The sequence below is a fragment of the Tigriopus californicus genome, chromosome 5, assembly GCF_007210705.1.
Source record: "Tigriopus californicus strain San Diego chromosome 5, Tcal_SD_v2.1, whole genome shotgun sequence".
NCBI lineage: Eukaryota > Metazoa > Arthropoda > Copepoda > Harpacticoida > Harpacticidae > Tigriopus > Tigriopus californicus.
The window spans coordinates 12425149-12452933 of NC_081444.1; the positions used below are offsets into that span (position 1 = coordinate 12425149).

The window sequence follows — 27785 nt, forward strand, 5'->3', positions numbered from 1 at the left end:
TTACACAAAAATGACTGAAGGTTACATCACGTTGAGGACCCTTTTCTGTAAACGATCAGCATTGGTGATCTCTCCAATGAAAGCCAAACCCGACAGGCACATCCCGATAGCAAAAAGTGTGAATGTCAGCCGGAAAATGATGAAGTCCAAGGGTTTTTCTTTAGTCGTTTCTTTAAACTCCACATCTCCTGCCCAAGCCGAAACTAAGTAATCCTCAAAGAAAAAGGAACTCTCCCATTTGCTGATGATTCCTGCCGCTTGGAGTCGCTGAATCACGGGGTCGACCATTTGCAGCACCTGGCTACCCTTGGGAGCAATCATACCCGTGAAACCCTTTATGAAGCTATCGTCAATGAACACGAACTTATAATCCCGTTCAGTCCCAGCTCGTGACCCGACCATCAAGGATTCGCCTCTTTCGACCTCCAAATTCATTAGAGTCCGATCAACGCCAGAATCATATAATCCTCCTTTGCCAACGACCAGATCGCGGTATATGGCTTGAAAAACCGGTCGAGACGAATCTCGAATCCCTTGGGAGAGTAGAGCTCCGGCCAAGGCATAGACTCTCATTCCCGAATCCAGAACTTCTTCAGCGTTTTGTAAGGGCTTGTCGTATTCCTTTGTTGCCAATGCTGCCAAAAGATTCGAGCGGTAAGCCATGGAAATCACGTTGCCCATGATCAGCCAGAAGAACAGGGTGACGTAGCGAGCTTGGAATTCGGTGAAATGAAACAACCGATTGGGCAAGCTTTCTTGAAGCGGAGAGACCAGAGCAAGCGAAAGGGAGTGGAATATGTCTACCTCGTGTCGGCTTTGGGAAATATAATCCGCCGCAATAAGAAACAACGAAATGGTGGTGGTTAAAACCGCCAATGCTGACCAGGTGTAGACGTCAAATACAAGTAGTAAAGTAGTGGCCGGGTCTTTTTCCTTGGGCTTGAGGGTTTTGATACCTAAGTCCCATAAGTATGTGTAGGTACTGAAATCAGCCTCGGTGAATCTCTCATGTGTGATAATGGGCTCTCCTAATCCGAGATCACCCTCTCTGGCTTGGATCTGGAAAATATATATGGATGCTTAAGATACTGGTTCACAGATGAGTGTGACCATTTTTCGACATGTAACTGAAGTTGCTAAAAAAGTTAAGCTCGCAGGGAAAAATGTGTAGGCAACAAGTTCTGAATTTATGACAAAGCTTATCATTTTTTTCCATAATTGAAGTATGAGGGAGAACTCTCAGTTACGTGTAATAGTCCTTTTGACAAATTCTCGGAAAAATGAGACATCGATGTACCCAAGAGCATCAAGTTAAGCTCTTTTAAGCATATCTATGAGTAGCAACGTCCCCAAAGTGAATTACTTACGGATGGAAACAATCCAGTGGCCACTCCATTGTTAACTTTCTTATACCACAGTAAACGGGTGACCGAATAAGTAAACCCAAATTTTTCACTCATGGCATTAGTATAGAGGATGTTCGTGCCTCCCGTAGCAACCGAGGACCCGTTCACTTCAGTCAAGACCAGGTGAGGCCACGGACTCGTGTGAAGAACCTTCAACTTCCGACCTTGCAGTGACTGGATTGGCTTGAATACCAAATGAGCCTCTTCACCCACATTACTCTCGAACTTTGGGACCACCGCCGTGAAACTCAGGTGAAGATTATCCTCGTATTGAGAGACATTCCTTGGAACTCTAGACACGAGCACTCGCTTGGATACGGCCAGTTTTTGGAACATAGTCAATAATTGCTCATATTCTTGGGGGGAGGCAATATCCTCGACTAATACCAAACACGTTGTGTGTAGCCAATGTGTCGTGACGAATGGTGCCAAACTTTCCAGTTGAAGAGAAGTGACTAAGTTTGGCCATGGCTGACCCGTATCCTTGGGTGTTCCATTGATGAAGACGAAATCACATCGAAGATCATTCCTCAAAATTGCGCTCAAGTGCTCGAAGATTGAGAGACTTTGAACCGTTTGGCCCAAGATCATCATCAAAACCAAAGGTAAGAAAAGCAGCCTCATGGTCTCACTGATTGGCCGATACTGAGCATTTTTCTGAGATGCAATGATGCCTCATGATTGGGATTTACATGCAAAGGTTGCAGAGCCAATATCGAATTTGGAAGTATCGAAGTAAGTCACGCTCACAAAGGAAATTTGTTTATTATTTCGTATTACTGTTACAAGTGTCACCATGTACAAGGCCTTTATAGTATCAATGGGAAGAGAGGGAACAGGGCATTCCAGCAAGAATATAGGTATTTGTGTGTGCCATTGATACAAAAACCAATGCGAATCATCATAGCCACACACACCTAGAGTTCAGTACTAAGAGTAGGGGATACACGAGTTGTAATTGACGGATTCTAGAATCGGCGATATGCAACGGAAGGATTAGTTGGATTGAGTGAGGATCTTCCTGGTCCGACTCGAGCTCCTGGAACGGGAGCCAACGGAGGGGGCAGATGTGGCTGGATAGGTCTTTGGTGGCTTCAACTTCGATCCTGGATGAGCAAACTTGTGTTCACCTGGCTCTTTGTTCTCCTGTTTAGAGTAAGGAGAATCAGTGTGAGAAAGTTTTCAGCAGGCAAGTTTTCAGTAGACATTTTGATGTAGATGTTTCATCAATGCAAAAAAATACATACAAATTACAAATCTTTCATTTTATTACATACATGGTGATAACAAATTTACTTCATATGTAGTATAAATAGGGCTGTGACCTCTTTTTTCGGTCTTTAATTCCTTAATTTTTTAGACGTTTCGTTTTTAAAAAACTGTTCCCTTGTGTTAAAGAATCAGTAGCCACCCTCAATAATATGAGCATGTCCCGTTAAATCATTAAAACACAAATTCGATTAAAAATTGCATAAAAATCTTCTCTAAACGTGCACTGGATCAGGTTCGAAATGCCAATCAAAGCTTGTCTATGTCAGGCTAGAAAACTCGGCAATTCTTAGCGATATGGTTGCTGGGGCTAAAGCGCCGTGAAGACGGGCTCAGTTACCCTGGGTTCGTTCAGATTCAACTAGAAGTAGTAATGCTCGAAAAATCATTTAGCCACGTCTAATTGACGAATAAAAGGCGACGCTACGTTGGAATATTAGGTTTTCGTACGTTCACCAGACTTCGAGCGATATTGGATTTATAATATATGTTATTATGAATGTTGATTTTTGTTTTTACTTAAATTTTTCGGACCAGATTGATGAAGATGATCGATTTCCGATCATTGGCGCATGTTGAAGCGATCGTACGATAAAAGCCATTTACGTGACATCTCCCGTCTTGCCATTGGGATTGCATCGAGTTCAATCAGGAAGAAAATGAACACGCCTGATTCTGAATCCAAAAATGATTGCTACAGATACATTGCTACTAGCAGGCATAAAACAAAAACACGAAAAGTCATGAAGGAAAACAGCATTATAAATTATTGACGTTTTAGGTTTTCCTTGCTAATAACCTGCGGCATGGAAATGAGTTGTGAAATTTGGTGTAATATACACACGCATTAGCAAATATCACATTATAACGATTTGCTCATTATATTTGTTATTTGTCGGTCATTCTAATGTTTCGGCAATTGGCAGTTTCTGTTTTGGGGAAGATTACCTCCTGAAGTTTCAAGTTTCTTTCGGTTAGTACGATAAAACAGACAAAAATCAGAGACCGCTTTGGGAGTCGAAAACCGGAACGAGTAATTTTTGTTTTTTTGGATATTACACTTCCACCATTTTGCGATGCAATGGGGTAAGAGATCCTTTAAACGAATTACTGTAATTTCTTTACCACCGCCATGGTTGAATTTCTAACAAATACCTACGAAGTCTTTAATCAATCAGGGGAACTAACATTTGGCTAAAATGCACGTCACCATGGGAGCGGAACATTTTCATTATTTCACTTACGGCATCACTGACGTATCCAGGTTCCTCAGTCCCGCTACTAATCCTGCTCACATTGGTGACCATCGACTCTTCCACATTCGAATTCTGTCTCGAGATCTCCCGACTGCTATTGTTCTCATGGAACACATCACTCTCGGTGACATTGGTGGAAGCCGAGTACACCGAGTCCGTATCCAGGTCGTCGTCATCATCCTCGTCGATCTTCAACCGCATGGCAGCGCCCAAATCGCGCGTTTGTCGGTATCGTCGAATCCGCAACTCATCTGGTGTTCCTTCGATGATGGTTTTCGGGTAGGCTCGCTCGATACGACCGGGGGTTTCACCCGTGGGTCGGTCGTTCTGCAGTTCTTTGGTGAAGTATAGAGATTCCTTATGGCGAGCCTCCAGCACCTCGTTACGGAGCTTCTGATCGTAGTCTTTGATTTGGGAACAACACCCGTCAAAGTCGGACAAGCCCTCCTTGTTCCATTTGACGATCATGCTTTGATGGGACTCTGTCTTGCGTTCCAAGGCCTTCAGAGACTCGGCGCTGAGCTTTTGCACGCTCTAAAAGGAGGCAGCACATAGGTTACAGATAACACACAGTTCATGGATTAGATCCGAGAAGCTAAGTAAGCACTTACCCTCGTGTGCTCTTGTAAGGTCTGCATTTGCTGCGGTGCTTCATCGGATCGGACCCGGAGTTCCTGTTCCATGCCCAGATATCTGGCCTTCTCGTCCTCTTGTGCTTGGGCCACAAATGTCTTCTCATCCTCTCGAATCCGGTTTAGACCGCCCTGGACCACTTTGAAGGCGGCCAATTGATCTTGATAGAGATCGTTGACGTGTCCCATGGTCTTGATGCCGATCTCCTCGTGTCCATTATCGAAAGCATGGCTTCGCTGACGGATGCTCTCCAAAGCTCCAGAGACGATTGTGCTGGATTCGGTGTGCTCTTTTTGAGCCGATCGGACATTGGTTCGAATAGTGTTGATACTCGAGCGAAGATCCTCGAACATGGCCTTGTACTCCGCACGGTTGGCGTTGAGGATATCGGTTAATTGAGTCATGTCTTTCTCCATTTTCTACGGAGAACATGCACAGGGAAAAGGTTAACTAGGACTCGGATGCGAGCATTTTTCCAATTGGTTTGTACTTACCCGTTCCTTGGCATCTAGGGTTTCCACTAAGGCGTTCATTGTGTCCTCGTTGTTGATGGACACGGTTTTGGCGTTAGCGAAACATTCGATTTGCTTCTTGTCTGTGGTCAACATGATCTCCGCGAGGAAGTCCTTAAAGCTGGATGTTAAACTCTCATCCATTGAAACCTACGAAATGAGTTCGAGAATTGGATGAAGAATACATGAGATAAGATTCAAAGCCCACCCTGCGAAACCATTCAATTGTTGGCTCATGCAGGGATAAACAAACCTTGGAATGTGAACGAGATATTTCAAAAGTGAAGGGGATGCGCTATTAGACTTACATGTTTCTTGAAAGCATCGATCATGGAATCCATCGATGATTGCTGTCTCCGCAACGAGGTCTCTTGCTCCTGCGTCACACTCAAGGTGTTGGTGAGGTGCTTCTGCAGCGTCGAGCTCTGCCTGTCCATCTTTTGCTTCGTTCCTTGAAGCATTTGGGACAGGAACTCTTGCTCCGACTTCATGTGAGACGCAGCTAAACTATCAACTTTGGTCATGACCTAGGGAAAAATCAAACACCGTCGCTTCCAGTAAGTAATCTGCCGAAGTACAAAAAAATACATAGCTCTTCATTCCTATCTATCTACCTGCTTGACGTCGTCATTAGTTTTGGCGAGCTCTTCGACGGTATCTTGGCCGAACGTTTCGCTCATCTTGACCACGTCGTTCTGTTTGACAGTCACAATGTTGCAGAGTTTGTCTTGGGTTTGACCACGCTCATCCAACAAAGTCTCCATCCGAACGAACCGATTAACCGACTGAGATTGGAACTTGGAGGTGACCTTGGCATTTTGTTTCTCCAACTCGCTGAAAGACATCAGGAAAAATGACTACTAGCCCATGAAATGTGTTTTAAATTCCGAGAGAGATGCCAATTCTCGATTTGAAAGGGATTTATCAGTCACCATCCTCATTCAATCTCCATAAATAGAGTAGGCTATGGCAGTGACGGCGACTCAAATGGATCCACGCCATCGTATTCTGGATTTTGATGAAGCGTGGGTGAGTAAATAAGGTCTCCAAATAACTCATTCGAGGGCTTGAGATCTTAATCAGTGTGCACCATCTCTCGTTTTAATTCGACTGGACAAAGAATCAATTGTCAGATTCGAGATGAAAATGGGCGTGGGGAGGGACGATGATGAACGATAACGATAATCAGAATGCAAAAGGCCTCTCCTGAATAGGCTAATGTAATCTTTGTTTCTTGCGTCGTTTTTGCTCTTTCGTCCTCAAATATTTAGTATTGCTTGCTTGGCCTTACGTGTCAGTAGTATTCCAAATGTAGACAATGAGACATCGGCAGAACATGCTCATTGAGCAGTGGCTCTCTGTCTACCGTTCAATCGCTCCAGCTCAGCAATTTGAATCCAAATGACTTGGCCGGACAAACTTGGCAATCACTGACAGAAACCAGCCAATTTTGGCTCATATATCAAAAAGTCAACCCACCAAAACTAATAGTCCCAGCTTAAAAGTGTTGCTTTTTTGATTTGAATATCTTTTGGTCAGAAGCGCGAGGCTGGAACATTTTCGATGCAAGAAGACTTGCAGGAATTATATCAAGTCCAGAATTTCTCAAGGTGGATTAGCAATGATTCATCTTGAATGCTATCGCGGCCGAGTGAGGCAAAAAAACACCCGAGAAAACAAATATAGACATGATGGAGTGGGCTTCCGAAGTCTTGGCAAGATTAATAGCACATTCAACTCTTCCATTGACTAACCCCTTCAGATTTCCAAGCATGACGTTCAAAGCCTTGATTTGAAATCCATTCTCTCGGCCATTTTGTGCAAGGGTGACTTTCATCGCTCAGCACAAGAGGATCATCATCCACTTGTCTTTGTTGGACTTGACACCAAATGTGTTGACTTCAATATAGCTCAAGGTGCTAACATGAGCCTTGACCACTCATTTTTTGAGTGAGGCATGGACTGACCATAGCGTGTTTTTCTCTTGTCAATCAAGTGAAGAAGTGTGTTGGAATTCAAAACACTTTCCTTGTTTTGAAATGCGTCCCCGTTGACATTTGCACATCTTGTCGTTATAGCATTTCTGCGCCTCGAGAGTGACATTTGGTGACAAATCTCGAAATGCTTTCTTGAAACTTGATCGACAAGGAGCCAAATCCGTCAGAACTTTTTTCATGAAACATTTCGTACTGAATCGATTCACTCTGCTCATTTTAAGGTGCATCTTATCTTTAGATACTGCTCTCATTTCGTGATTTTCGACAGTCCGTTTGTCGAGTAAGGTCGAATTTGCTCAAATACAAAAAAAAAACCTAGGTCTCACATCGTCAAATTTTGACTTGAGAGTGTCGTTTGTCAAAATAAGGATAACATGACCTCAACCTGAAGAAGTCGTTCAATCTTGGGACTTGACGACAAATCTCTTCGTTTTCAAAAGGACAAACATCCATCAAGACCTCAAGAAGATCATCATTCATTCATTCGTTCATTGGGTTTGGCTTTTGTTCCCTATGGGGAAATAACCGTGATTGCCGATTCTCAACCCCACAAGAATGATTTGCTCGGAAAAACTCGTCCTACCTTTTTCGCTCTCGACTAGCATGAAGCTTGTCCAAATCGGAATATTGCTGATCAGCCACCTCTCGCAATTCGAAGGCTTGGCCTTTGATCTTCTCCTCGGTGTCTTTGTGGCGATCCACCAAATGTTCCTGGACCTCTTTTTCCTCCTGGGTCTTGTACAGGATCACACTCTTCTCTTCCAATTGCTTGATGGTGTCGGTTAAATCCTCCTGGAGTTTCGCGTTTTCGGATGTTTTCAGGTCGAACAAGCTCTGGAAAGTTTCGTAGGAACAAATAATGATGTCATGAATCTTTAGCAACGAATTCCTTCTTAAATCCGTATAAATTTACAAAAGGTCATCGCCATCAGATCGCAATCGCTCTTTTAAGGTACCAGTCTTCTGAAATGAGGGGGAGTCAGAGGAGTCTGAGGATAAAGTACGTACGTAGAAGACAAGACTATTCACGATCGTTCCACTCGAGAAGCGAAAGACGGAAACATGAAAAATGAAGCCACATCTCTTTGGCCTTTTCAAAGAGGGGATGAGGGTAAAAAAACGGGCAGACGTTTGGCCAATTGATAATAAGGCGAGGCTAAATTTTGACGTGATGACGTCCGACTGACACGGATCTTCTCGACATTTGATCGAAGTGGAAAGAGACAATACTCAATTGAATGGCGTCAAGGCGCGAGGAAATTGATCTCGACCTGAGACGACATGTATTTAATGCGAAGATAGAGAGTGATTTTTGCAATGAAGGTCGAGGTACGAGTAATCACTTGGCAAAAAGCCAGTGTAAGAGCGAGGGGGGGAAAAGCCGTTGGGTCGCTCTCTGTTATGCAAATGTGTCAGTCAGGTAGGAAACAAACAGGGTGAGTCAAACGATACGTGATTCTCTTCACGGCCATTTTCCAGACAATTTCGTCTATTTTGGTCGGATTAGGCCCGTTTCAAATGATAATCTTCAATCCAAACCATTTCCGTCGAAGCCCAACCCCTCTCAATAATCCGTTTTGATTCTCATGCAAATCATGCCCCCCCCCCGGAGAATTTATGGCCGGCAGAAAAGTCTCGGTCCCAAAGAATCGTGGGCTCGCTCAGGCCCTCCCTCTTCTGTCTGAGTTGCTCAGTTTGGCCATTGTAAATTGCAAATTGTCAGGTGCATTGAAAGGAACATCCTTATCACGAGCGGGTTAACAGCCAGGCCTAATGCAAGTCTTCGTTTTACGACTTGTCCGTGAATCCACAAATCCACTACCGGTAAAAATGTAACGGATGGCGATTTCTCATAAAGTTCATTCCAACAAGTGAGTCAAAGCTCAAAGGGCCAACGCCCACTTGGCAGTTGAGGCTGAAGGCGAGTGAACAGGTCAAGTGGTGATAACATCTCAAAATCCAATTTCAATGTAACAAAAATGAGGGTCGCACTCTCTCAATAATCAAATAGGGTCGACTGAGTGGATGGAGGGTATGTACGTACCTACTACTCTGTTTGTGTAGTGCACCTATGAGTGGGTTGGAGTGAATAGAGGAGGGCATAAAGGGGGGACTTATCGGAGTGTACGAGAACCCGAACTTCGAAGCAGACACAGTACCAGGTAAAATATGCCAAGCTTATTCAAGTTCAATACCGCTTTTGGAGGTGGAGAGAGTTGGGCTCTCGTTGACCAATGACAGGGCAGAAGATTGAAAATGCCTGGCTATTTTGGATATGTTGAGGCATACTAGCTTGCTCTCGTCTGAACTCAAGGATTTAATATGGTGGAGGAAGTGCCGTTAATGTGTTTCCCCTTCCTCCTTCGACAAAAAAGCCCTCATTTAAAAAACCCATTTGCAATTTCACACTCACTTAACGCAGCTCCAGGCGTAAACGTAAATTTAAGGCAACTTAAAAGGAAACTTGTGCGAGTATTGCCTGAAAAACGCAAGTGGAGCTAAAAACTTTCAATGTCACCAACATTTTGAAGAGCGATGATGCAAATCACATAATCAAATAGCCCATTAAAGTGCCGTTTGCCGTTCGCTCTTTTTTCCGTATGTCACGGATTACCATGAGAAAGAGAGCTTACCGCGAGTTCCCGGAATTCTTTCCTCAGTTGTTCAAGTTCTTGTCCTTTCTTCTCCAACTCCTCCTTTTTCTCTTGGCTCATGAACACGCCTCCATCTCGTTCTCTTTGCTCGTCCAATTCTCGCCGGATCTGATCCACACGTGCTTGCATTTCCTGGAGGAGAGATAAAAAAACAAGATACATAAACAGAGTTGTCAAGGCCGGATTTAGATGGTCTCGAGGGTGGAATACGAGAGGCAAGCCAAGCGGAAGCTATTACCGTGGTCACAGTGAAGTATGTAGCAATAATGGAAATAAAAATTAGTGCCAGCGCGATTAAAGCACAGGGTATGAGACAGACGCACAAAAGTTCGCGGCAGGAGTAGCGCTGCACTTTGGAAGAGTTCTCATGGTCTTGAGAATAGTTTGGTTGCCTTGGCACAGATTGCCACAACACGGAGGCTCGTTTAGAGAGCCTTCGTGTCCATGGATCCAGGTGCATGGCATCCGGCTGACGACGAAAGTGACGGGACTGTTGCATTGGTTGCGATTGCTCGGATTCCTGAGGAGGTTGACGCGAGGCCACTCGCTCTGGCGGCCTCGGTCTTTGCAAAGGCGTTTCTTCGTTAGCAAAGTCCGCTGCCGGATTATGAATGATTCTAGGCTTTGGACTCAGCGGATTCCGGAGTTCGGCATCCTCATCAAAAAACATGGCTTGTCGGTTATTCATGGCGTGGATTGATTGTCCCGGCCTCGCAATAGTTTTGACGCACACCCCGCCGTTTAAGCAGAGGAGAACGACGACATGGAGGACGAGGAGGTGATGGTGAGGTGGTTCAAGTAGGTGGAGATCATCTTGACCAAGACTTCGATCACAGTTGGGTTAATGGACTTTGGCAGTTAGTGGCTCTTCTCTCTTCAATGAGAAGTGGGTAATGGGTACTTGGTTTCACTTGGCAGGTTCGGTGGTCAGTCTTGATTTAGCTTATTACTATGTTGGCGAGGATTGCAGCGAGATGAATCGGCTTCTCAAATCACTCATCAAGCACTCAAGCTATGTTGTGAGTCCGCTCTTCTTTTTCTTCATCATCGCCTCCTGTCATTTCTCACACCATCTTTGGACATCCTCACCAAGCTCGACTCGTGCGGCAACTGACTCCACGCATCAGTTTTCCAAAGCAAATCTCAAGAAGTATCAACGCTCCGCTCCCTCTTCAGAAAATGTAATCCCCCAACTTCGTTCCTACTTCGTTTCCTATCCCACACCCCCGTGATCTGTAACATCAGGTCTTGCGGCAAGCACCCCAAAACATCACCGCCAACTTATTCAAACGCAAACTCGGCAAGGTGTTCGGTGTTCGAGACGGAGGAAGACGGTGGAGGCAATTCCGAGGTTTAAAAAGTGCTTTGATTTTCCATTTGGCTACACATGAGCCGGACAATAGTTCATAATCATTCATGCAATAACAAGTGTATATGTTTAAGAAAACTTGATGAGTCTCATTCACTGATCCAGGCTGAAGTTAGTTTCGGGTCGGTTTGGCAGATTCTTGATATTTTAAGGTTTTAGATCCAAGTGATTAAAACTTGTTCTGAAACTTTGGCTGCAGCCCCAGGAAAGGTAGGATGTTTAGCAGACTGTGAGCCCACCATGAATGGATTGGACAGCCGACTTTTGGGCATGTGTTCTGAGAGCTCTCTCTCTCTCTCGCACTCACTCTCATTCTCCTTGATACTTTCATAGCAAAATTACTTGAGTGCAACAACACGTTTTGGGTAATGAAGAATGAAGGAGTAAATGATGAGATCATCTCGCTCCCTCTCCCTCAACGAGTGTTGGTGATCATTAAACCAAATATGCTTTGAATTTAGTCTCAATTAAGAGGCTGCTGGATACGCCAAAGAGATCTGATAATATTGGTGCACAAAATCGAAGAAACCATCCATCCTTCAATGACCTGGATGCAGAGCAAGAGAAAGAAAGAATGAGCAGATCCATCAGGGATAACAAGCATGTTGTGCTCAATCAAGAAATCAATCAGGACATGCACTCTCACTGACATATTCACTCATCCGCATTCTCCCTCGATAGACTCGCTTTCGTGAGGCCCATTTCTCGAGGGAAGGGGTGGGAAGGTGTACTCTAAAACTGTCATTTCGTCTGAAGACGTACTTTCTTTTAAAATAATAAATAGGCACATCACTCCTTCCCCTCAAAAGAAACGTGAGAGGTGGAATATGACTTAAACTAACAATAGCGATGTGGGTCAGTCTTTCGTTTTTTACTTTTTTGAAAACGATTGTTTCGATGAGCAGTTAAAAGTTCGAACAAGGTCTTCGGTTCTCATTTTTCTAATTTTCAATAAATCAAATTTCGCCCCGAGAACAAGCGATTATGTGCATTCGCATTGAATGTTTTCCCTCTAAATAAAAAACAAAATCTACTTAGTGGTGAGACTTTGATGGCCCTCATTTCTGGCCGGGATTAGAGGTATCAAATCAAATGCGCGTCAGTCTGACAAGATAAGGACAGGTGAGCTGAGACTTGAAGATGTTTCACCTCCGTCATACTCATGGTGTTGAAAAGTTGATCTTTGCTTTCCATTTGAGAAGAAATCTGCCAATGAGACAACGAGATTGTAGCGGACTTCTCCTTGGATGTCAGTTGACGCAATACATTGGCCTTGGCCTTTGGAGAGTGTGTGTAGGATCTGCAGATCTCTTCAGGACCTTTAACGAATAACGAGGCTAAAACGAGTGTAAACTTGTGTGCAGATTGACGGGATTCTCGGTATGATGATATTGCTCGAGCCGTGGACAAATAAGGAGCTTGGGCCTAATTATGTGCATCTGTGCAACTATTTTGAAAACTTATCGCTCGGCGACTAACAACACCAAAATGGGCTTGCACGAACGAAACGAGCAGAACATTTGGTTTTTCTCAAGATGGGGATGCGAAAACAAGATTCACAATAAAACACGCATCAAGCGTGTCTAATCAAATGTTCTGCTCGGTTCGATTTGGCTTCAGTTTTATAATAACATATTACAAGGCAACAAGCCCGCCAAGTCCAAGTTCGTCCAATCTCCTGGGCTTCATGTCAGACGAAAGTGTCGGGTGAGAGATCCATAAATGGTCAACCAGCTCAAAGAACACAATCAATGGCATAGAAAAAGCTGCAAACCACCTGCGAACATCTGGCTGGCAAATTAACGAGAGCACCAAAAGCATCGCTCCCCAACCATCATAGGAAAGGTTTGTGTAAAGAAGACTTAGGTCCCTAAAATGACGATGAGAAGGTAGACCGATGAGATTGTCCCAGAGTTTGACCACCACCACCAAGTTGTCCAAAAAGCTTCTTTACATTGAATCCTTGGAGATTTGGTGGGCACGTCCAAATTTGGTAATCTTGATCATCACCGTCTTCTCCCTCATCATTTCTCCCCTGCTTCGTTGCATTCTACCCTCAAGCCAAGGCACCTTCAGAAGGAGCAACTCGGTTTCGAAACGATATCACCGTCATACTTGAGCAAACCCGTCTGGTTCCATTCCGAGAGGTTTTCGTGAATATCTAACCTTGGTTCCGCAATCGACAGGCAGCTTGACATAACATTGAAAAACTGTAAGGTCATGTTTCAGATAAAGTTAACAACGTACGGGCAAGCGAATAAGATTCAAAATAACCAGGCCAAGTTCGTAACATTTCCGTCAAAACTGACTCGCACAATCTAGTGTAATAGGGTCAGCCAAAAATGCAGACACCACTTCCTATGTTCATGTATGCAGTGACAGGACATGCTCCGATGCTAGTGATAATGACACTTGATTTAACAATAATTGATGTTATTTGTGTTTTAGAACAGCGTTGCCAGGTCGTTAGCAACATTGATGGCTGAAAATTCAAGCTCAAAAGTAGTCTCTTGGCGACCATCTTCAGCATCTATTGTATTTCAAAGGTATCAAGTAAATGGTGAATAATTACAGCTCTAGGGTCGGTCTATTCAATTGATCTGTCTCAGGAATTGATACAATGACGTATTTAATTCCTCATAAAAGAAAATACCATTATTGTGCCAAAATTAACACTTCACGTATCGTACGAAGTATTATGGATACATTCATGGATGTTAATCGGCCTCCATCATGGCGTCCGCAGTACATGAACATTCAAAATACTCGTGGAGGCCAAACCTTCCAAAAAAATTAGGCCTAGAGAGGTCAAGCAATTTTGGTTGCCAATTTACGGGTCTGAGGCCACATGTTTTTTTTTGTTGCCTTTGGATGTCAATAGTGGCCACCTGCCAACCAAATGAAGGGTCAGATGCTTTGCCGGTAAAAATCATCAAGGTTGGAAGGGGTTGTCCATTAATGGATTTCGGAGAAATTCCCTCGAATCTAATTCACTTTTTTTTGTAAACTCTATGCTGAAGGTTTTTCCCTCTTGGACAATTACCTCAATTCCTTGGGCACAACAATAAACACGAGGAGGGGGCTCAAAACTCTTCTGAAGTCTCATTACTAATTGTAAAAGAAGCATAGAAGGAATCATCTCGAATCAGCTTGAAACAAGGGTGGGTGAGGCTATTGATCTTGACAGTAATTTGCCTTTGCCAATCGTTTTTTCTTTATGAAAGTGAGCTTACATCTTGCCCCAGTTTTCAAAATCGCATGATAAAAACGAATAGTTTTTCTACAAGCATACGTGGAGCATATCTCTCAATGTAATCGGCTACCTGGGATTTGGATTAGATCAGACAGAATGACTAATGAAATTGGGCCACATAAACCTACTCCATTTGGGATAGCCCAACATTTAAGCAATTGCTGCTGCTGCTGCTGAGCTCTTGGAATGCGAGGTCAAAAAATCTTTCAGACCCTAGCAAAATATTCGACTTCAAATGAAACATTGGCTTATTAATTTTGAAATGGTGACTATATTACCCTGTCCTAGAGCATTGTTGTCTTGGTCCCTTCTCTGTTTCGTTTTCGACGACAAATTCTTTGCTCCAACAGAATTGGGTTTCTCTTCGATCTTTTTCACACAAAGGACAAGTTACAATACAAAAAAGAGACACAAATATGTTGTCAAATTCATGACATCGAAATTAGTTCATGGACAATTCCAGCGTGTGTCCAAGTTCCTATTGTGGACAAATTAGAGGGAGCTGACTTTCAACCATACGATTTGCTTCGGGAAACCATTCAAATGTGTGGGAAGTAATGAGATAGTGAATGTGAGTGCAATACAGTAAAAAGTTGGCATATCACCATGAAGCCAAAGAAGTTCATCTTTCCCAAGGCGTGACTGGCCTTTCTCGGAATATTGATCTTTTTCCGGAAGATACGCAAATACTGATCATGGAGTGGAGGTAGCCAATTTTTTACGTTTGAAACTGCAAATCGGTCATCCCGTTGCTAAAAGGCTTTTTTTCAATTCAAGGTCTCTGCTTTTGGCAGGTGACAAGTTGAGTAGTAATTCATTTGTAGAGAGAAAATGTTTCAAATTGACAATGATCCTGTTCGTCCCTCCTCATTCTCCCCGAGTTTTTGACAAATTGAGGGGGACAGAAGCTATGAAATTCTTTCCAAAAGCACTTTCATCTACTCGTAGCACGAAAAATGGACAATCGTGGTATAGAATATGGAAAGAAAGGAAAAAGAGGGAAAATAATGAAAAAAACCTAGTACATTCAGTCGTTTTACATTCTTCCTCAGATTAGGTTAGTTTTTGCGCAAGATTCAGATTTTTTGCTGGAAGTAAGGAGGCCGAAAAGGAACCAGGGCTCCTCGCTTCCCGGTGCCACAAAGACCAATTGAGGCATTACACAAAGAATGGAAAAAAACCATTGCTCCATTTATATACCAACATGCGTAGTTGAGAGTTCTCGGAGCACTTGCCTTCATTCTAATTCTTCTTTGTCCCTGGTTTCAATTGAAACTGACAATCCAATGTAACGATCACTAAACCTCCCAATATGGGCAATAACTTTGGATTGGATAGGATTCGTAAAAAAGGAAGCAAATCTTACCGCGAGTTTGGAGGCCACGGGGATCTTCTGGTTGACTTCGGGTCTGTTTGTAATGTTCTTTGCTCGGTGGGCATAGTCCAAGGTGGACAGAGTTTCCTCGACATTGATAGAAGCAGGTGAAATGGTGGCAATGATCGAGGTCTTGGTACGACCTCCCAAGGAATCTTGGAGCAAGCGAGTCAACTTGGATTCTCTAGAGAGCAGGAAAAACGTAAGTTGGCTTTTTTCATACAAAAAAATTCAAAAACCTAATCAATGAAAATTGGAAACACACTTCGATAGCACTTTCTAAGAAATTATGATTGGACCTTATTCCACCGCTTCTTAGTTAGATCGGATTTAATGGCCTAATTTTCATGGGTTTTAACTCCAAAATGCCATGGTTTTATCTTAACTTGAATTCCCAAAGAATTGATACAGATTTTCAATGTCAGAAAAGTAAAAGGTCATTTTTCTTGCATTATGTTAAAATAGCCCAATATGCCATATCATGTCATTTAAAACGCATTAAAAGAGTAATTTCTGAAAATATGTTTATACTCATTTGAAATACCCTTAGTTACACATTCACTTGAATTCTGACGACAATACATACAGCAGGCAATCTGATGTTGAAACTAATAAAAAACGGCTTCTTTGCGGCTTCATCAATGTTTGTGACACTAGCAATGTTTGTTGATCTCTCTGTGCTATCAATGGTTCTAAAATAATTTGTTAAAAAACACTGCTTTTAAGTTTTTCTCTGGAGATTGATACAGCTTTTTGACCACCGTGTATGGGTACTCTCTACGTCACGTTTTAGTGGCGATGTTGCCACTATCCGAGTAAATTTCAGGCAAAGTTCTTCTTGGTATGACTCCATCAATTGGAAATATTTTGATAATTTTCTTTAATTCATAAGTAAACATAAGTGGAAGTAAAACTATTAGATTACTCAAGAAGTCATCGTTGCGCACTCGTACATCATACTTAGTGTCAAGGACTGGTCTTCTATCTAACTTGTCATGACAACCAAGACTTTCTCTTTTGTTTATGGCTATATTTTCGGAAAATAAATGAAGGCATATAATTGGATATTGTTACAATTTAAGCTCGTAATCTCCTCGAATCTAATGAAATTATAAAACAAATTCAACTGGTATTTTATCTAAATAGGCTTGGAAGCATTGGCAGGAAGCATACCCAATAATTGACAAGATTCTTGGATTGACTTGGAGCAAATAAGAACGAGGAAAGGTGAACAAATCTCAACAGTGTTAAGAATCAAGGCCGCCGGAGTAGAGGCCCAAGCCAAATATGAAGTTCCTTCAAACTTTTGTGATTCTATTCCAATATCTGCAAGGTAATCTGATGGCCTTACCCTGCGTTGAGAATCCTCCTCGACCCGAGGGCTATCCAAACAGTACTTCAGGTGTGGTCTTGTCCCAGGATAAGGGCCCAGTTGACGAAGGAGATCAAGTGGTTTACCAATGCCCGGGGGTTAAGAAGTTCAACGGAAAGAACGAATGGACGGCCTCCTGTCGTCCATCAGGCCAATACGAATTTGATCCTCCTCTGCTGGTATGGCCTGAGTGTCAGTGCGAGACGGATCTTGCAAGGACACAATGCCCAGAGGCAACCTTCACCATGACTTATGCACGAGGCTCTGGTAAAATGGTCTTTTTGAGCTAATAGAGTGTTGCCTGCTCAAGGTTTGACTCTTGCTTGCCACTGAATCCGTATGGTAAATAATCAAATACAGATTTCTAATTAGGGCATTCCTATTTCAGGGATCTCTCCGGGTTTGGATATCGTTCTAAATTTGACGCGTTTTGCTACCGACGAACCCATCAGCTCATTCATCATAACGATCTTGATGGATATGGTGCTGCAACCTTTGGATGTCAGGTCACCCAATGCAGGCCTTATCCTAAAAGACAGCAAAACGGTCGTGCTCTCGCCTCATGAGAAGAGCGATCTCGAGCAAAAAGTAATAAACATTGGAATCGAATACACATTTGATGCCAAAGAAGTTCCTGCCTGGCGTCATCCCTGCATTGCTGCTATGGAGTGCAATGTGGAATATAAGAGCGAAATTGGCGACAAAATTTGGATCATTGTTGGAGGGGTCGTAGGAATAATAGTAATTGTTTTCATCGCTGTGTTCTGCATAGGCTACTGCCTAAAAAAATATGGCTCTCAGGCCAACATATCGCCGATGGACGATGTTTCGTAGTCTTGACAAACTTAAGAATAAATTTTGTGAAAGGATTGATGTTTATTTTTGGGATGCGTAACTATTCGCTTTAAGGTAACTTAGATCCGTCAAACAAGCGCTTCAGAGAGCCCGAAGAAGAGGAAAGATCCTAGATCCCTTCTTCTCACTCGCATATCAACTTGAGTTTCTTCTTCTTCATTGAGTCCAATGGCAATACGTACAAAAGAATAAATAATGGGGCTCCTGGAGAAGGGAACATTCCGATTTGGATGGAGCAAAGTAAGAGATGGAGAGAGAGAGGCGGTCGGGCGAGCGGGCGAACCAAGTGGAGGTCCCTTCGGCTCCCGCCTCATGGAAGTGCCGAGCCTTCGGGCTAGCTATTGATTTTCTAGCTAGTCAACAGCCCATTCACTAGGTTAGCTGGATAGAACGAGGGGGAGAGAGAGTTAGACTTGACAGTCCTGGGGGGCGCAGTTGTTCCACTTCACTCCTCTTGCTTCTTTCGGTGTGTCTACAATCTTTCAGCCAAAGGAACAAGTCTATTTTTAAACAGATTTTTTAGAGGCAGGATCCCTCTGTCCAAAAAGAGCATACGGATGGATCTATCAAATTCACTACTCAAAGATTCTTGGCGATTGGACTTGGTGGGGAGCTAATTGATATAAAACTGTTTAAGAAGTGAAGTGGAAGTGGAACAAGAGCAAAGGAGCTTTATCGAACCAGTAGCTTTCATTTGGCTTAAAACATGTGTGCCTCAGGAAAAAATGAAAGGGCTTGATCCCGTTCAAGTGTTCGGGAGGAAAGAGGAGATACAGTCTCGCGGGATTGTTTATTTAAAATCAAACATTTACAACGAAGAAAATGCTTCTTGATCTCGAGGAACGCAGCCGACGCCAGACTCGCAGACTTTGAAGACGACTCAGCGCCAATTTTGGCCCATTCAAGTGCCTGATTTCAAACTATAATGTCTCTAAAACAAAGTGTCGTCAATAGACCACACGATTTGCATGTAGCTTGTCCGTAATGGACCTCGCTCAAGCGGCAAATACGTTCGTGTTCCCCGAAATTACGCTCCAGATTCGAGTTCCCACAAGTTTCGACAAACCGATCCGATAAGCAAGAAAGATAATGCCTCAGGACAAGAAGGCCAAAGTTCAACAAAGCGGACCAACCAAAGCAGCCATGATGAGTGCTGCCGAGGCATCCACTTTACCCCCTGCTGTCCGGGTCCGATTATACGAACTCTTTGTTCAGATAGAAAGGGAATTTGAGATCCTGTATGCAGAAAATGTGGGCCTTCAAGAAAAGATTGATCGCCTACCCCGCCAACAAGCCCATACCGTGTCCAATCTTAGCGCCTTCAATGCCAATCACGCAAGCGCTGGAGGGATTGGTGGATCTGAACTAGTTGAAGCAGATGCCTTGTCTGGCAACATCAAATTCCAGACAGTGGCAGCAGGTCATCCGACAATGGCAGGTTCAAAGACATTGTACGCTCACAAGATCAGGTCACACACAAACAAGCTTCGCGCTCAAACCAACCGAATCATGTCCAACTTGAAAGGACAAGCCTTGAACTGCTCCTTAGTAAGGCGATATACCGGACACAAAGACGGCATTTGGGAGGTTTCTGTGTCCCGAATGGGTCTACCTATTCTGGGCACTGCAAGCGCCGACCACACCGCCATGATATGGGGCATGCATTCCGGTCAGCCTCTCCTTCAATACACAGGCCACACTGGATCCGTCAATTCATTACGTTTCCATCCGAACAAAGAATTAGTCATTACAGCAAGTGGAGACGGAAGCGTTCACATCTGGCAATGTGCAGTCCACTTATACAACGAATCGTCTTCTGGGCGAGTGGCCTCATCTGAGGACGAACTGGACCCCGGGGAGAAAGAGTTTCTAGGAGGCTGTAGTAGCGGATTGGAAGATGACGGCCAATTCTCCGTCCTAAGGACACCACTTCGATCACTGAATGGCCACAGCGGCGTAGCAATAGCCGCAGATTGGCTCCCGGGCGGAGAACAAGCAGTCACCGCCGGTAAGTGGTCTGATTTCAATCAATAACCCCCAATAAACGAAGTATTCCAACAAGTAATTTTCTTTCATTCCGGACCACAATCTTTCAGGCTGGGACAAACTTGCGTGCATTTGGGACACCCAAACAGGAGAATTGCTCCAACAACTGTCAGGGCATGATGAGGAGTTGACACATGCTGCCACTCATCCCTCCTCACGCCTCGTGGTTACCTCGTCCAAAGACTGTACTTTTAGACTTTGGGACTTCAGAGAATCGATCCATTCTGTATCCGTCTTCCAAGGACATCAGGACACGGTCACCTCTGCCGTGTTCACACACGAGGCCAATCAAGTAGTCTCTGGCTCTGATGACCGATCTGCACGAATTTGGGATCTTCGAAACATGAGGACACCAGTGGCCATGATTCAGTCTGATTCTAGCGTGAATCGAATCTCCGTCTCACAATCAGGTCTCATCGCGATCCCCTTTGACAATCGCAATGTACGGATTTACGACTTGAATGGAAATCGGATCGCTCGATTGCCTCGCAGCTCCCGCCAGGGTCACTCTCGAATGGCCTGTTGCACAGCTTGGTCAGAGGAGACGAAAAAGCCAAATCTATTCACATGCGGTTTCGACAGAGTGGTTCTTGGATGGAGTGTCAAGCCTCGGGAGGTGAAGGACGATGCATCACACAAGTTGAACCTTAGTCTCAAGGGGAATCGAGAGCCGGGATCAAATAAAGAGTCCCATTTGGGAAAGGAGAACCATCCTCAATCCAAACACTAGCCTAAGAGTGGAATGTGAAACGCATTCCCAATGAACTGCGGCAGTCTCAAGTCTCACAAGAAGAGCGAGAAACCTTCTATTCATGTTGAATGCCATCACCTCGTCAATATCGAGTTCAATGAAACGGCTCCTCGTGGCAAGATCTTGGTGCTAATAAAGGTCATTCCAGCTCAGCGGAACTGTCCAAGGAATTGTACTATCCACTTTTTTTTCGTCATGAATCCCTCTCTACATTCCTCACATCACTTTCAACGAGTATCTTCAGAAAACTCTTTGTTCTACCGTCATGCATATTTTTGTCTCGAAATCAGCTCCTACACTACATTCGTTTTATCAACAGGTAAAAATATACTTATAGTCCAGATGAATAGCTCGACAGAAAAGTATTCTACCGATCAAACAGATTCAAAACAGGTATTTTCATTTACACTAAGAGTTACTTTCGCATTCTCGATTCTTGAGTCAAGGTATCACAATTGAGCCTCAGTCTGAACTGAGGCAATATCTACCCTAAAAAATTCATCCGCCAAAAGACAAAGCGACGTCAGAGCATTGAAGGTCAATGATACGAGCCTTTCATGCTTGGCAAACACTTTTATAGTGACGGGAGTGATTTCCATGCCAGGACGAGCTTAAAAGGAGAAATACGTCTCTCGCCTTCACTTCCCTTTATTCTGAGTTGCTCTTGGTTTGGTATCTTAATGTGACAATCTTCATTGTCGTTCCAACATTATCTGATTATGAGGGTTTCACGTAGTGCACAAGTGACTGATCAACAGGGCCTTTCAATACATGATTTGCATTTTTTTCGATCATTTTGTTCATTTGCATTTTTCACAGACTCAAACATTGATTTTTCTCCTTTCTGAAGTACTAAACAATGTTGTTGAATATTTATTCTTTTTTGGCACATTTAAATACTTCTTGGGTTAGATGACTTTTTTTCTGAACAACTAGACTGTCTCGCCTTTTGCAGAACCTTGCAGCCTTTACATCTTTACAACTTTATCAAACTGTTTCAGTACATGGCCATTTGATGCTTTACTAGAGCACTAATACGTTTTTGTGCTCCGTAGCAAAATCATTCAAAATTAGACATGACTTAAGTTCTTCTTGTTCCCAAAATATGTGAAGGATTGTTTAATAGGCTAGTGCACTTTACTCTTTTTTCTTTGGCTCCCAATATCCTTTTGGAGAGAAATTATACCTACTATCATAATTCAATACAATAGAGTATTTATAATGAAGTTACGTGCACCTTTTTTTATTTCTTTTGGTGGGTTTTATTTTTTTTTTAGTTGCGTTCTAATTTTGCTCCAGATTCTGCTTAACAAAGGAAACAATCACAATTCAACAAGACCAAGGTCAGAGTCTTTTTTCTGCTACTCGTATGCTCGACATTTCATATGCAAGATCCAAAATTCATGTCTTGACCCTTGCCGGTCATTTCTTAAATGATCTTCAAGAAAATGTTAATGAAGCGACTAAAAGGCTTGACGCAGCATACCTGAACACTCTTTCGATCTTGATAATTCCATGTACAGTACAGTTCTATTTTTGGATAATACGCCCAAATGATGCAGCGAGATCGTTAAGAGGTTTTTCTACTTGTTCACGGTATGTTACACTTATGCTTGAACATCAATTGGTCGAAAAGGAAGACCTATATAACGGAACACCGTTGTCAACTAAAAAAGGTCTGGTTGAAAATGCAAATAACTTTACAACTAATTTTTCTTACAGATTCTGCATTAGTGTTAAAATCCGGAAGAGCAGTTTAAAAATCCCAAACAAAATCGAGCACTGCACTAAAATAATTGGATCGTGAACATTGATCAAGAAAGATGTTATTATTTTTCATTGGCGGCAGTCATTGAAATAGTGGGACTATTGCCTATATCCTATATGCTATGCATATCTGAAGGAAATCTGCTCAAGTGAAAGAGGATAGTGTATGCACAGGGGAACACCCTTCTCCCATCCCCTACCACGATTTAACACAAGTTTCCTGAACCACGGGCACGTTCCTTTTTCATTCTTTGACTACCTAAAAGCCACGTTATGTACGTCTTTCACCAAAAGTAGCCAATGAGCTTTCTTGTGATTGCCAAGAATAGCTCCTTAGGAATAGGGGATTCTTCTAAATGGTTCTTATCTGGTAGGAACACCAACTACCTTGGCATCGAAACTTCATATTTTTGGGATTAGTCATGCGTCTACTCGCTTTGGACATGAAGAGGAACAGGAGTGTGCCTTGGTAAAAATTCTTTGGGGAGAGAGTTGTCGTCCTTAGTTTTCTTATCCATTATAAACTCTGAGGAGTAATGTTTGTTGGCTCACCTATAAGGAATGTGGGATTCCTTCTTCACCAAACTATTGATGACTCGACCTAAGGTCAGGAGGCTCTCGTTGATTTTACCAGCCTCGCGGGCGCGTTTATCCACAGCTCCAGAACGCCCGATATTTTCAGACCCAGCCAAATCCACCAGATTCAACTTGCCTTCGATGAACTTTTCTTGACCGACAATGGATTTCTCAGTGATGGTCACTGTGATGGTGAAGATAGTGTGGGATCGCGAAGAGGAGGCATTCATTTTAGTGGCCGCCGTGGTTCGCTTGAGCGATCCTTCCTCCAAAATTCGGAGCACTTGTTCCTTGGTTTGAACCACACGCTCTTCTAAGCCGTGCACGATCACAGAGCCCTTTTTTGCACTGTCTTCGAAAATTTTACTGAAAGACAAAGAGAAAGATGAGCTCCTTCCCTCCTTTATTGTAGCCACAAACAACTGGTACCACTTACTATTTCCGATCTAGGTCCATTCCCTTGCACAAAAGATCGAAAATTTCCTCGTTATAGAGCTCAAGGAAGGACACTTTGATTTGGAAGCAATCCTTATCAAATCCGCCTTTGTCACGAGCTTCAAAAATTTCGACCAAAGACCGCGGAATGATGCCCGCATCCGGATCATCAGCCCAAGAACCTTCAAAGTCCTTCAGTCCCTCCATGGTGTAAGTTTTGCCCGTTCCCGTCTGACCATAGGCGAATACGGTGCAGTTGTAACCTCGAAGGACTTGCTTAATCAAAGGATGGACAACAACTTTGCTCACGTCCGTCTGAAAGAGTTCGATGTCAGACCAAATTATGGACCCAGATCATCCTAAAGGGCATGGTTAATGAACAGACCTGTCGTGAATCTTCGGCAAAGACCTTGTCGAAGTTGAAGGTCTTGGTGAGATGGGAAAAGGGTTTCTCTTGGACCGAGACCTCTCGAGCCCCTGGACAGGACACGACCGACGAACTGCGGGCATTGCGTTCGTCACCGTTAAGAGGGCTGAAAACAAACGTATAAGTCTGATATTCGACCACGCTGAAAAGTCATATTTTATTCCTAATGGTACCACGTTCGTGGAAGTCGTTTTAGATAGTTGGTTTGGATCCAAATAAAATTCAGTATTTGCAAAATGATAGTAACCTAGCCTTGATTGGTTCGATCAATTGTTACGAATATATTTTGAACGACAGACGGATGATTCATTTAAAACAATCTGTATACTTTGAATACAACACTCCTGATGGATCAAGACTGATTTAGCATCTGCCCCGTTTGTTTGGCCCATTTCTTCCGCAATCATTAAGCCATTGGCAGGCCTCAAAATCCAAATAAATCAGTGCTCAGCTTGCAACCGTATGCTCATTGTTTTGGCGCCACTCCAACCCCCTGCATGGTGTATAAGGAGTAATGTCAATGAATTTGGGTATCACTTGATTTTACAATATTCAAGGTATTGAACGATAGAAAAGATGATACGAGCTTTTCAAGAGCACCAATGATAAAAGTAGTCAATTTAGTCTTATTTCAAGTTACAAAACACAACCATGTAAAAGTTATTCGGGAGCAAATCTCAGAAAATCTCAAAAAAAACTTTTTGATACGACAGGACAAGAAAAAAAAGCAACAGGATTTGCGCGAATTTCCAACTTTTAAGAGTTCCACCAAGAAAACGTTCTAACACGAAATAAATTGGGTTTAGCCTAGTTTTAGCGAAGGACCGAGGAAGAGGGGGGTCGATTGCATTCCTCGCTTGGGACGAGACGGTCTACCAAGGTTATCCAGAGTGTATGGAAGATTTATGGGGCTCAACAACGTTCCACACCAATAATCAGTTATTAAAAGAAATCTATGGAGAGTGCATTGATTTTTTTTTTCAATCTTCGCCGGCTAGCTGTCTAAGTCTAACCAGTCAATGATGTGGTCTTAAAATTGATTATCGAATGCCAAACACTAGATCTTGTTGTTGTTTTTTGACTAGTGTTTGAGAGTGATCTCGAGCAACAATCTGCATTCATGCATAACAGAACTGCAGCCCTTCTAATCGGGGCACAAACAAATGCCATCAATGATGCATGCAACCTTATTCAAAGCATAGATTTCTAGACAGTGGATGGCTGACGACCGACCACACATCTGGTAAAACAGTACAATGGATGGTCTCCTGGGAATTGATCACAAACCGGTTAATTGTACTGTTTGGCCAACCTAGTGGTCGGTCGTCCGACATCCAGTCATAGAGGACGCAACTCCTAGAGAGTGCAGACTAGTTTTCAGAGCGAATGAATGTCAGCTGACCGGCTGCTAGGTACGGTATTCGGACATTTAGGCAAGCGTCGGTACCAGCAAACAAACTTGCCTGCCAATGCTAGTGATGCAAAATTGGCGTTTTCAAACTGGTTTTAACAAAACTGACCTCTCCTCATAAAGCAATGCGAAAGAAGGGTCAGCTTTTCAAAAACGTGTTTGAAGCCCCAAACTTGCATCACTGACACTGGTACCAGCAAACAAACGAACCTGCCAGAGCTTGCCTAAACGTCCCCATAGTTTCTGATTGTCGAGGCGCTGCTTTCCATCACCTAGAGTTGCACTGTCCACAGGTTACCGATTCAGATGCAGTAAAAAAAAACAGAACAAACACGATTTTTACTTTTCTATGGTCCAGTGCCTAGAAATCTATGCTCAAAGTCAAGCTGTCGCCCGAGAGTGTAGCCAAATCATCCACTGTAACTCGTACTCTTTCCCCCTTTTTGCCGTCTTTCCTCCAAAATTTTTTCATCATTTGGTTTATTGTTAAGGGTTTGATATAGAAAGTGGTTTGATTTCCCAGTTATGGCCGAATGTGGTTAAGGACTTCATAAGCCAGCTGTGATAAGCCAACCATTACGCATGTATAATTGAAGGGCGGTTTCAAGATATTCCATGATTCATGTAAACGGACAAAATTGCATCAATAGAAATCTTCAAATCAACAAAACCAAGCCCAAAAAGATTACCTAAATTCCCCAAATAGAATGGGTGACGTCAAATATCAGATTCAGATTTCCTATCTAAAACCGTACTGGACAGGCTCAATGAAGGTGGATGGCATCAAATGACGTGATTTGTTTTGCTATTCAATGGCCGATAAACGCTATTCTCCACCGATTAGTTGGCGGTGCTCATTTTTAAATTTGTGACAAACTGTTAGAAAGGTTTAGATAGAGGCTTTAAGGGCTATTAGTATCGTGTTAGGTTAGGTTGGGTTAGGTTAGGTTTGATTAGGTCAGGTTAAGATTTAAAAAAAGTAGCACCGCCAACTAATCGGTGGAGAATAGCGTTTACCTTCAATGGCCTATGTTGCCCTGGACGTTGTATAATATATTTCTTATATTACAAATACTTTGACGTGTCATTTTTGGCCATTTCCTGTCTCAGGTATTGATTTGTCGCTTAAGGTTATGAGAAAACATGAATTGAATCGACAATAATTCATAAGCTTTTCAAGGTAGAACTTGATAGGATATTGAGATCGCGAAAAGTAAATGCTTCTCTAGGATTAACAAATGAATATATACAATTTGACATCATAAATGATTCGGCACCACTGACTTGTCCGGGTCCCGTCCAGTATCGTTGTGAAAAAGCGTCAGGTTTGCCGTTTTCCAAGATCTCGCCATAGTTTGAAAAATGAAAGATTAGTTTCATTTTCTGGCATAGTCTCACAATATGTAGATCAGTATGCTACATGATGTCGCTTAAAGCACACTTAAAGCGTAATCTTTGAAAATCTGTTTTACAATCATCGTAAGTAATCGTGGTTACGCATTCACCTGAATTCTGCAGACACAACATACATACTACAATGTTATAGATTCTGTCATTTTTTTAATGTGGGCTAGAATTCCATAAAGCAATGAAATCAAAGTTGTTGCCTTTGGCTTTTTGAGGTAGAAAATTGCCAAGATATGTTTTGGAATTTCCCTCGAAACTGAATACTGCTGTTTAAACACAGTGCTCTATCATATACCCTTTAACCATAGAGGAAGTAAAACCTACAAAGTGCAATGCGAGCTAGCTAGGCGGACTCGTATTTAGTGTTTTTTCTACTATGTTGGAGTCATGTCATACTATGTCGAGACTGCATCTTAGAAAACGGCCAACCTGACGCTCTTTCACAACGATACTGGACGGGACCCGGACCAGTCAGTCGTGCCAATGAGGCGCTCTCTCGGGCTCACCTGGAACCGACTTTATAAATGTAACGTTCGAATTGAGTTCTCTGTCAAGCTATCTTAATCTGCTACATATTTATCACGTGGGCATGAAAATGTCAAAAAGGTGTGGCTTCCCCACCCCCAGGCCATTTAAACCGGGTCCCAGCCTTACCGAACTCGGACGTAGACTTGGATATTTTGCCCGGCCGCATTCTCGCATTTCTTGTGACTGGACCGTACCCCACTGGCATTGGCCGGCCCGGGATTGGGCGTAGACACGGATCCGGACATATTGACACACTCGGGGCAAATTCAATTCCAATCCAGGCCAACACAAAGGACCGTCAATTCCGCGACACCCCAACTTTCTCGGTCAAGTCCGCGGTCGAAACTGAATTATGCCCTCTACTCTAGGGTGACCAACTCTAGTTTGAAATCACATTGAGGTCGGGAAGCCACGGCTCATGATCTATGCCTGGAGGTGAAATCTATGAGCAATATTTTTAAAATAGTCTTAACTGGGCCCATGGTT

At 43.1% G+C, this 27785-nt stretch overlaps 4 protein-coding genes across 4 annotated transcripts; 2 read left to right on the forward strand and 2 right to left on the reverse strand.

Moving 5' to 3' along the window:
- Positions 1–6: 6 nt before the first annotated feature.
- Positions 7–2030, reverse strand: LOC131881204 (uncharacterized). Its single transcript, XM_059227991.1, has 2 exons — positions 1368–2030; positions 7–1059 (listed from the first exon to the last, which is right to left on the reverse strand). Exons 1-2 carry the CDS (start codon positions 2028–2030, stop codon positions 22–24), a joined length of 1701 nt encoding a protein of 566 aa, XP_059083974.1. The 3' UTR covers positions 7–21.
- A 122-nt stretch (positions 2031–2152) lies between these two features.
- On the reverse strand, positions 2153–27643 carry LOC131881203 (kinesin-like protein KIF11-A). The gene is made up of 13 exons (XM_059227990.1): positions 27426–27643; positions 23912–24059; positions 23528–23841; positions 23068–23457; positions 15716–15908; positions 9707–9859; positions 7657–7907; positions 5691–5910; positions 5385–5603; positions 5059–5226; positions 4543–4983; positions 3920–4465; positions 2153–2552 (listed from the first exon to the last, which is right to left on the reverse strand). The coding sequence occupies exons 1-13, from the start codon at positions 27542–27544 to the stop codon at positions 2403–2405; spliced, it is 3312 nt and encodes a 1103-aa protein (XP_059083973.1). The 5' UTR covers positions 27545–27643; the 3' UTR covers positions 2153–2402.
- On the forward strand, positions 16387–17977 carry LOC131881206 (uncharacterized). The gene is made up of 2 exons (XM_059227993.1): positions 16387–17363; positions 17485–17977. Exons 1-2 carry the CDS (start codon positions 17012–17014, stop codon positions 17928–17930), a joined length of 798 nt encoding a protein of 265 aa, XP_059083976.1. The 5' UTR covers positions 16387–17011; the 3' UTR covers positions 17931–17977.
- On the forward strand, positions 18389–21095 carry LOC131881205 (WD repeat-containing protein 37-like). Its single transcript, XM_059227992.1, has 2 exons — positions 18389–19959; positions 20048–21095. The coding sequence occupies exons 1-2, from the start codon at positions 19041–19043 to the stop codon at positions 20725–20727; spliced, it is 1599 nt and encodes a 532-aa protein (XP_059083975.1). The 5' UTR covers positions 18389–19040; the 3' UTR covers positions 20728–21095.
- Positions 27644–27785: the final 142 nt, after the last annotated feature.

What these genes read in the sequence shown, in the direction of transcription:
- LOC131881204 (XM_059227991.1), bottom strand. Translation starts at nt 2,030, where the DNA reads ATGAGGCTGCTTTTCTTACCTTTGGTTTTGATGATGATCTTGGGCCAA. An exon ending in CCACTGGATTGTTTCCATCC is followed by an intron (nt 1,060 to 1,367) that starts GTAAGTAATTCA and finishes TATATTTTCCAG; the next exon opens with ATCCAAGCCAGAGAGGGTGA.
- LOC131881206 (XM_059227993.1), top strand. Translation starts at nt 17,012, where the DNA reads ATGAAGTTCCTTCAAACTTTTGTGATTCTATTCCAATATCTGCAAGGT. An exon ending in GACTTATGCACGAGGCTCTG is followed by an intron (nt 17,364 to 17,484) that starts GTAAAATGGTCT and finishes TTCCTATTTCAG; the next exon opens with GGATCTCTCCGGGTTTGGAT.
- LOC131881205 (XM_059227992.1), top strand. Translation starts at nt 19,041, where the DNA reads ATGCCTCAGGACAAGAAGGCCAAAGTTCAACAAAGCGGACCAACCAAA. An exon ending in AGAACAAGCAGTCACCGCCG is followed by an intron (nt 19,960 to 20,047) that starts GTAAGTGGTCTG and finishes ACAATCTTTCAG; the next exon opens with GCTGGGACAAACTTGCGTGC.
- LOC131881203 (XM_059227990.1), bottom strand. Translation starts at nt 27,544, where the DNA reads ATGTCCGGATCCGTGTCTACGCCCAATCCCGGGCCGGCCAATGCCAGT. An exon ending in AAGAATTCCGGGAACTCGCG is followed by an intron (nt 7,908 to 9,706) that starts GTAAGCTCTCTT and finishes GAAACTTTCCAG; the next exon opens with AGCTTGTTCGACCTGAAAAC. An exon ending in GCTAGTCGAGAGCGAAAAAG is followed by an intron (nt 5,911 to 7,656) that starts GTAGGACGAGTT and finishes GATGTCTTTCAG; the next exon opens with CGAGTTGGAGAAACAAAATG.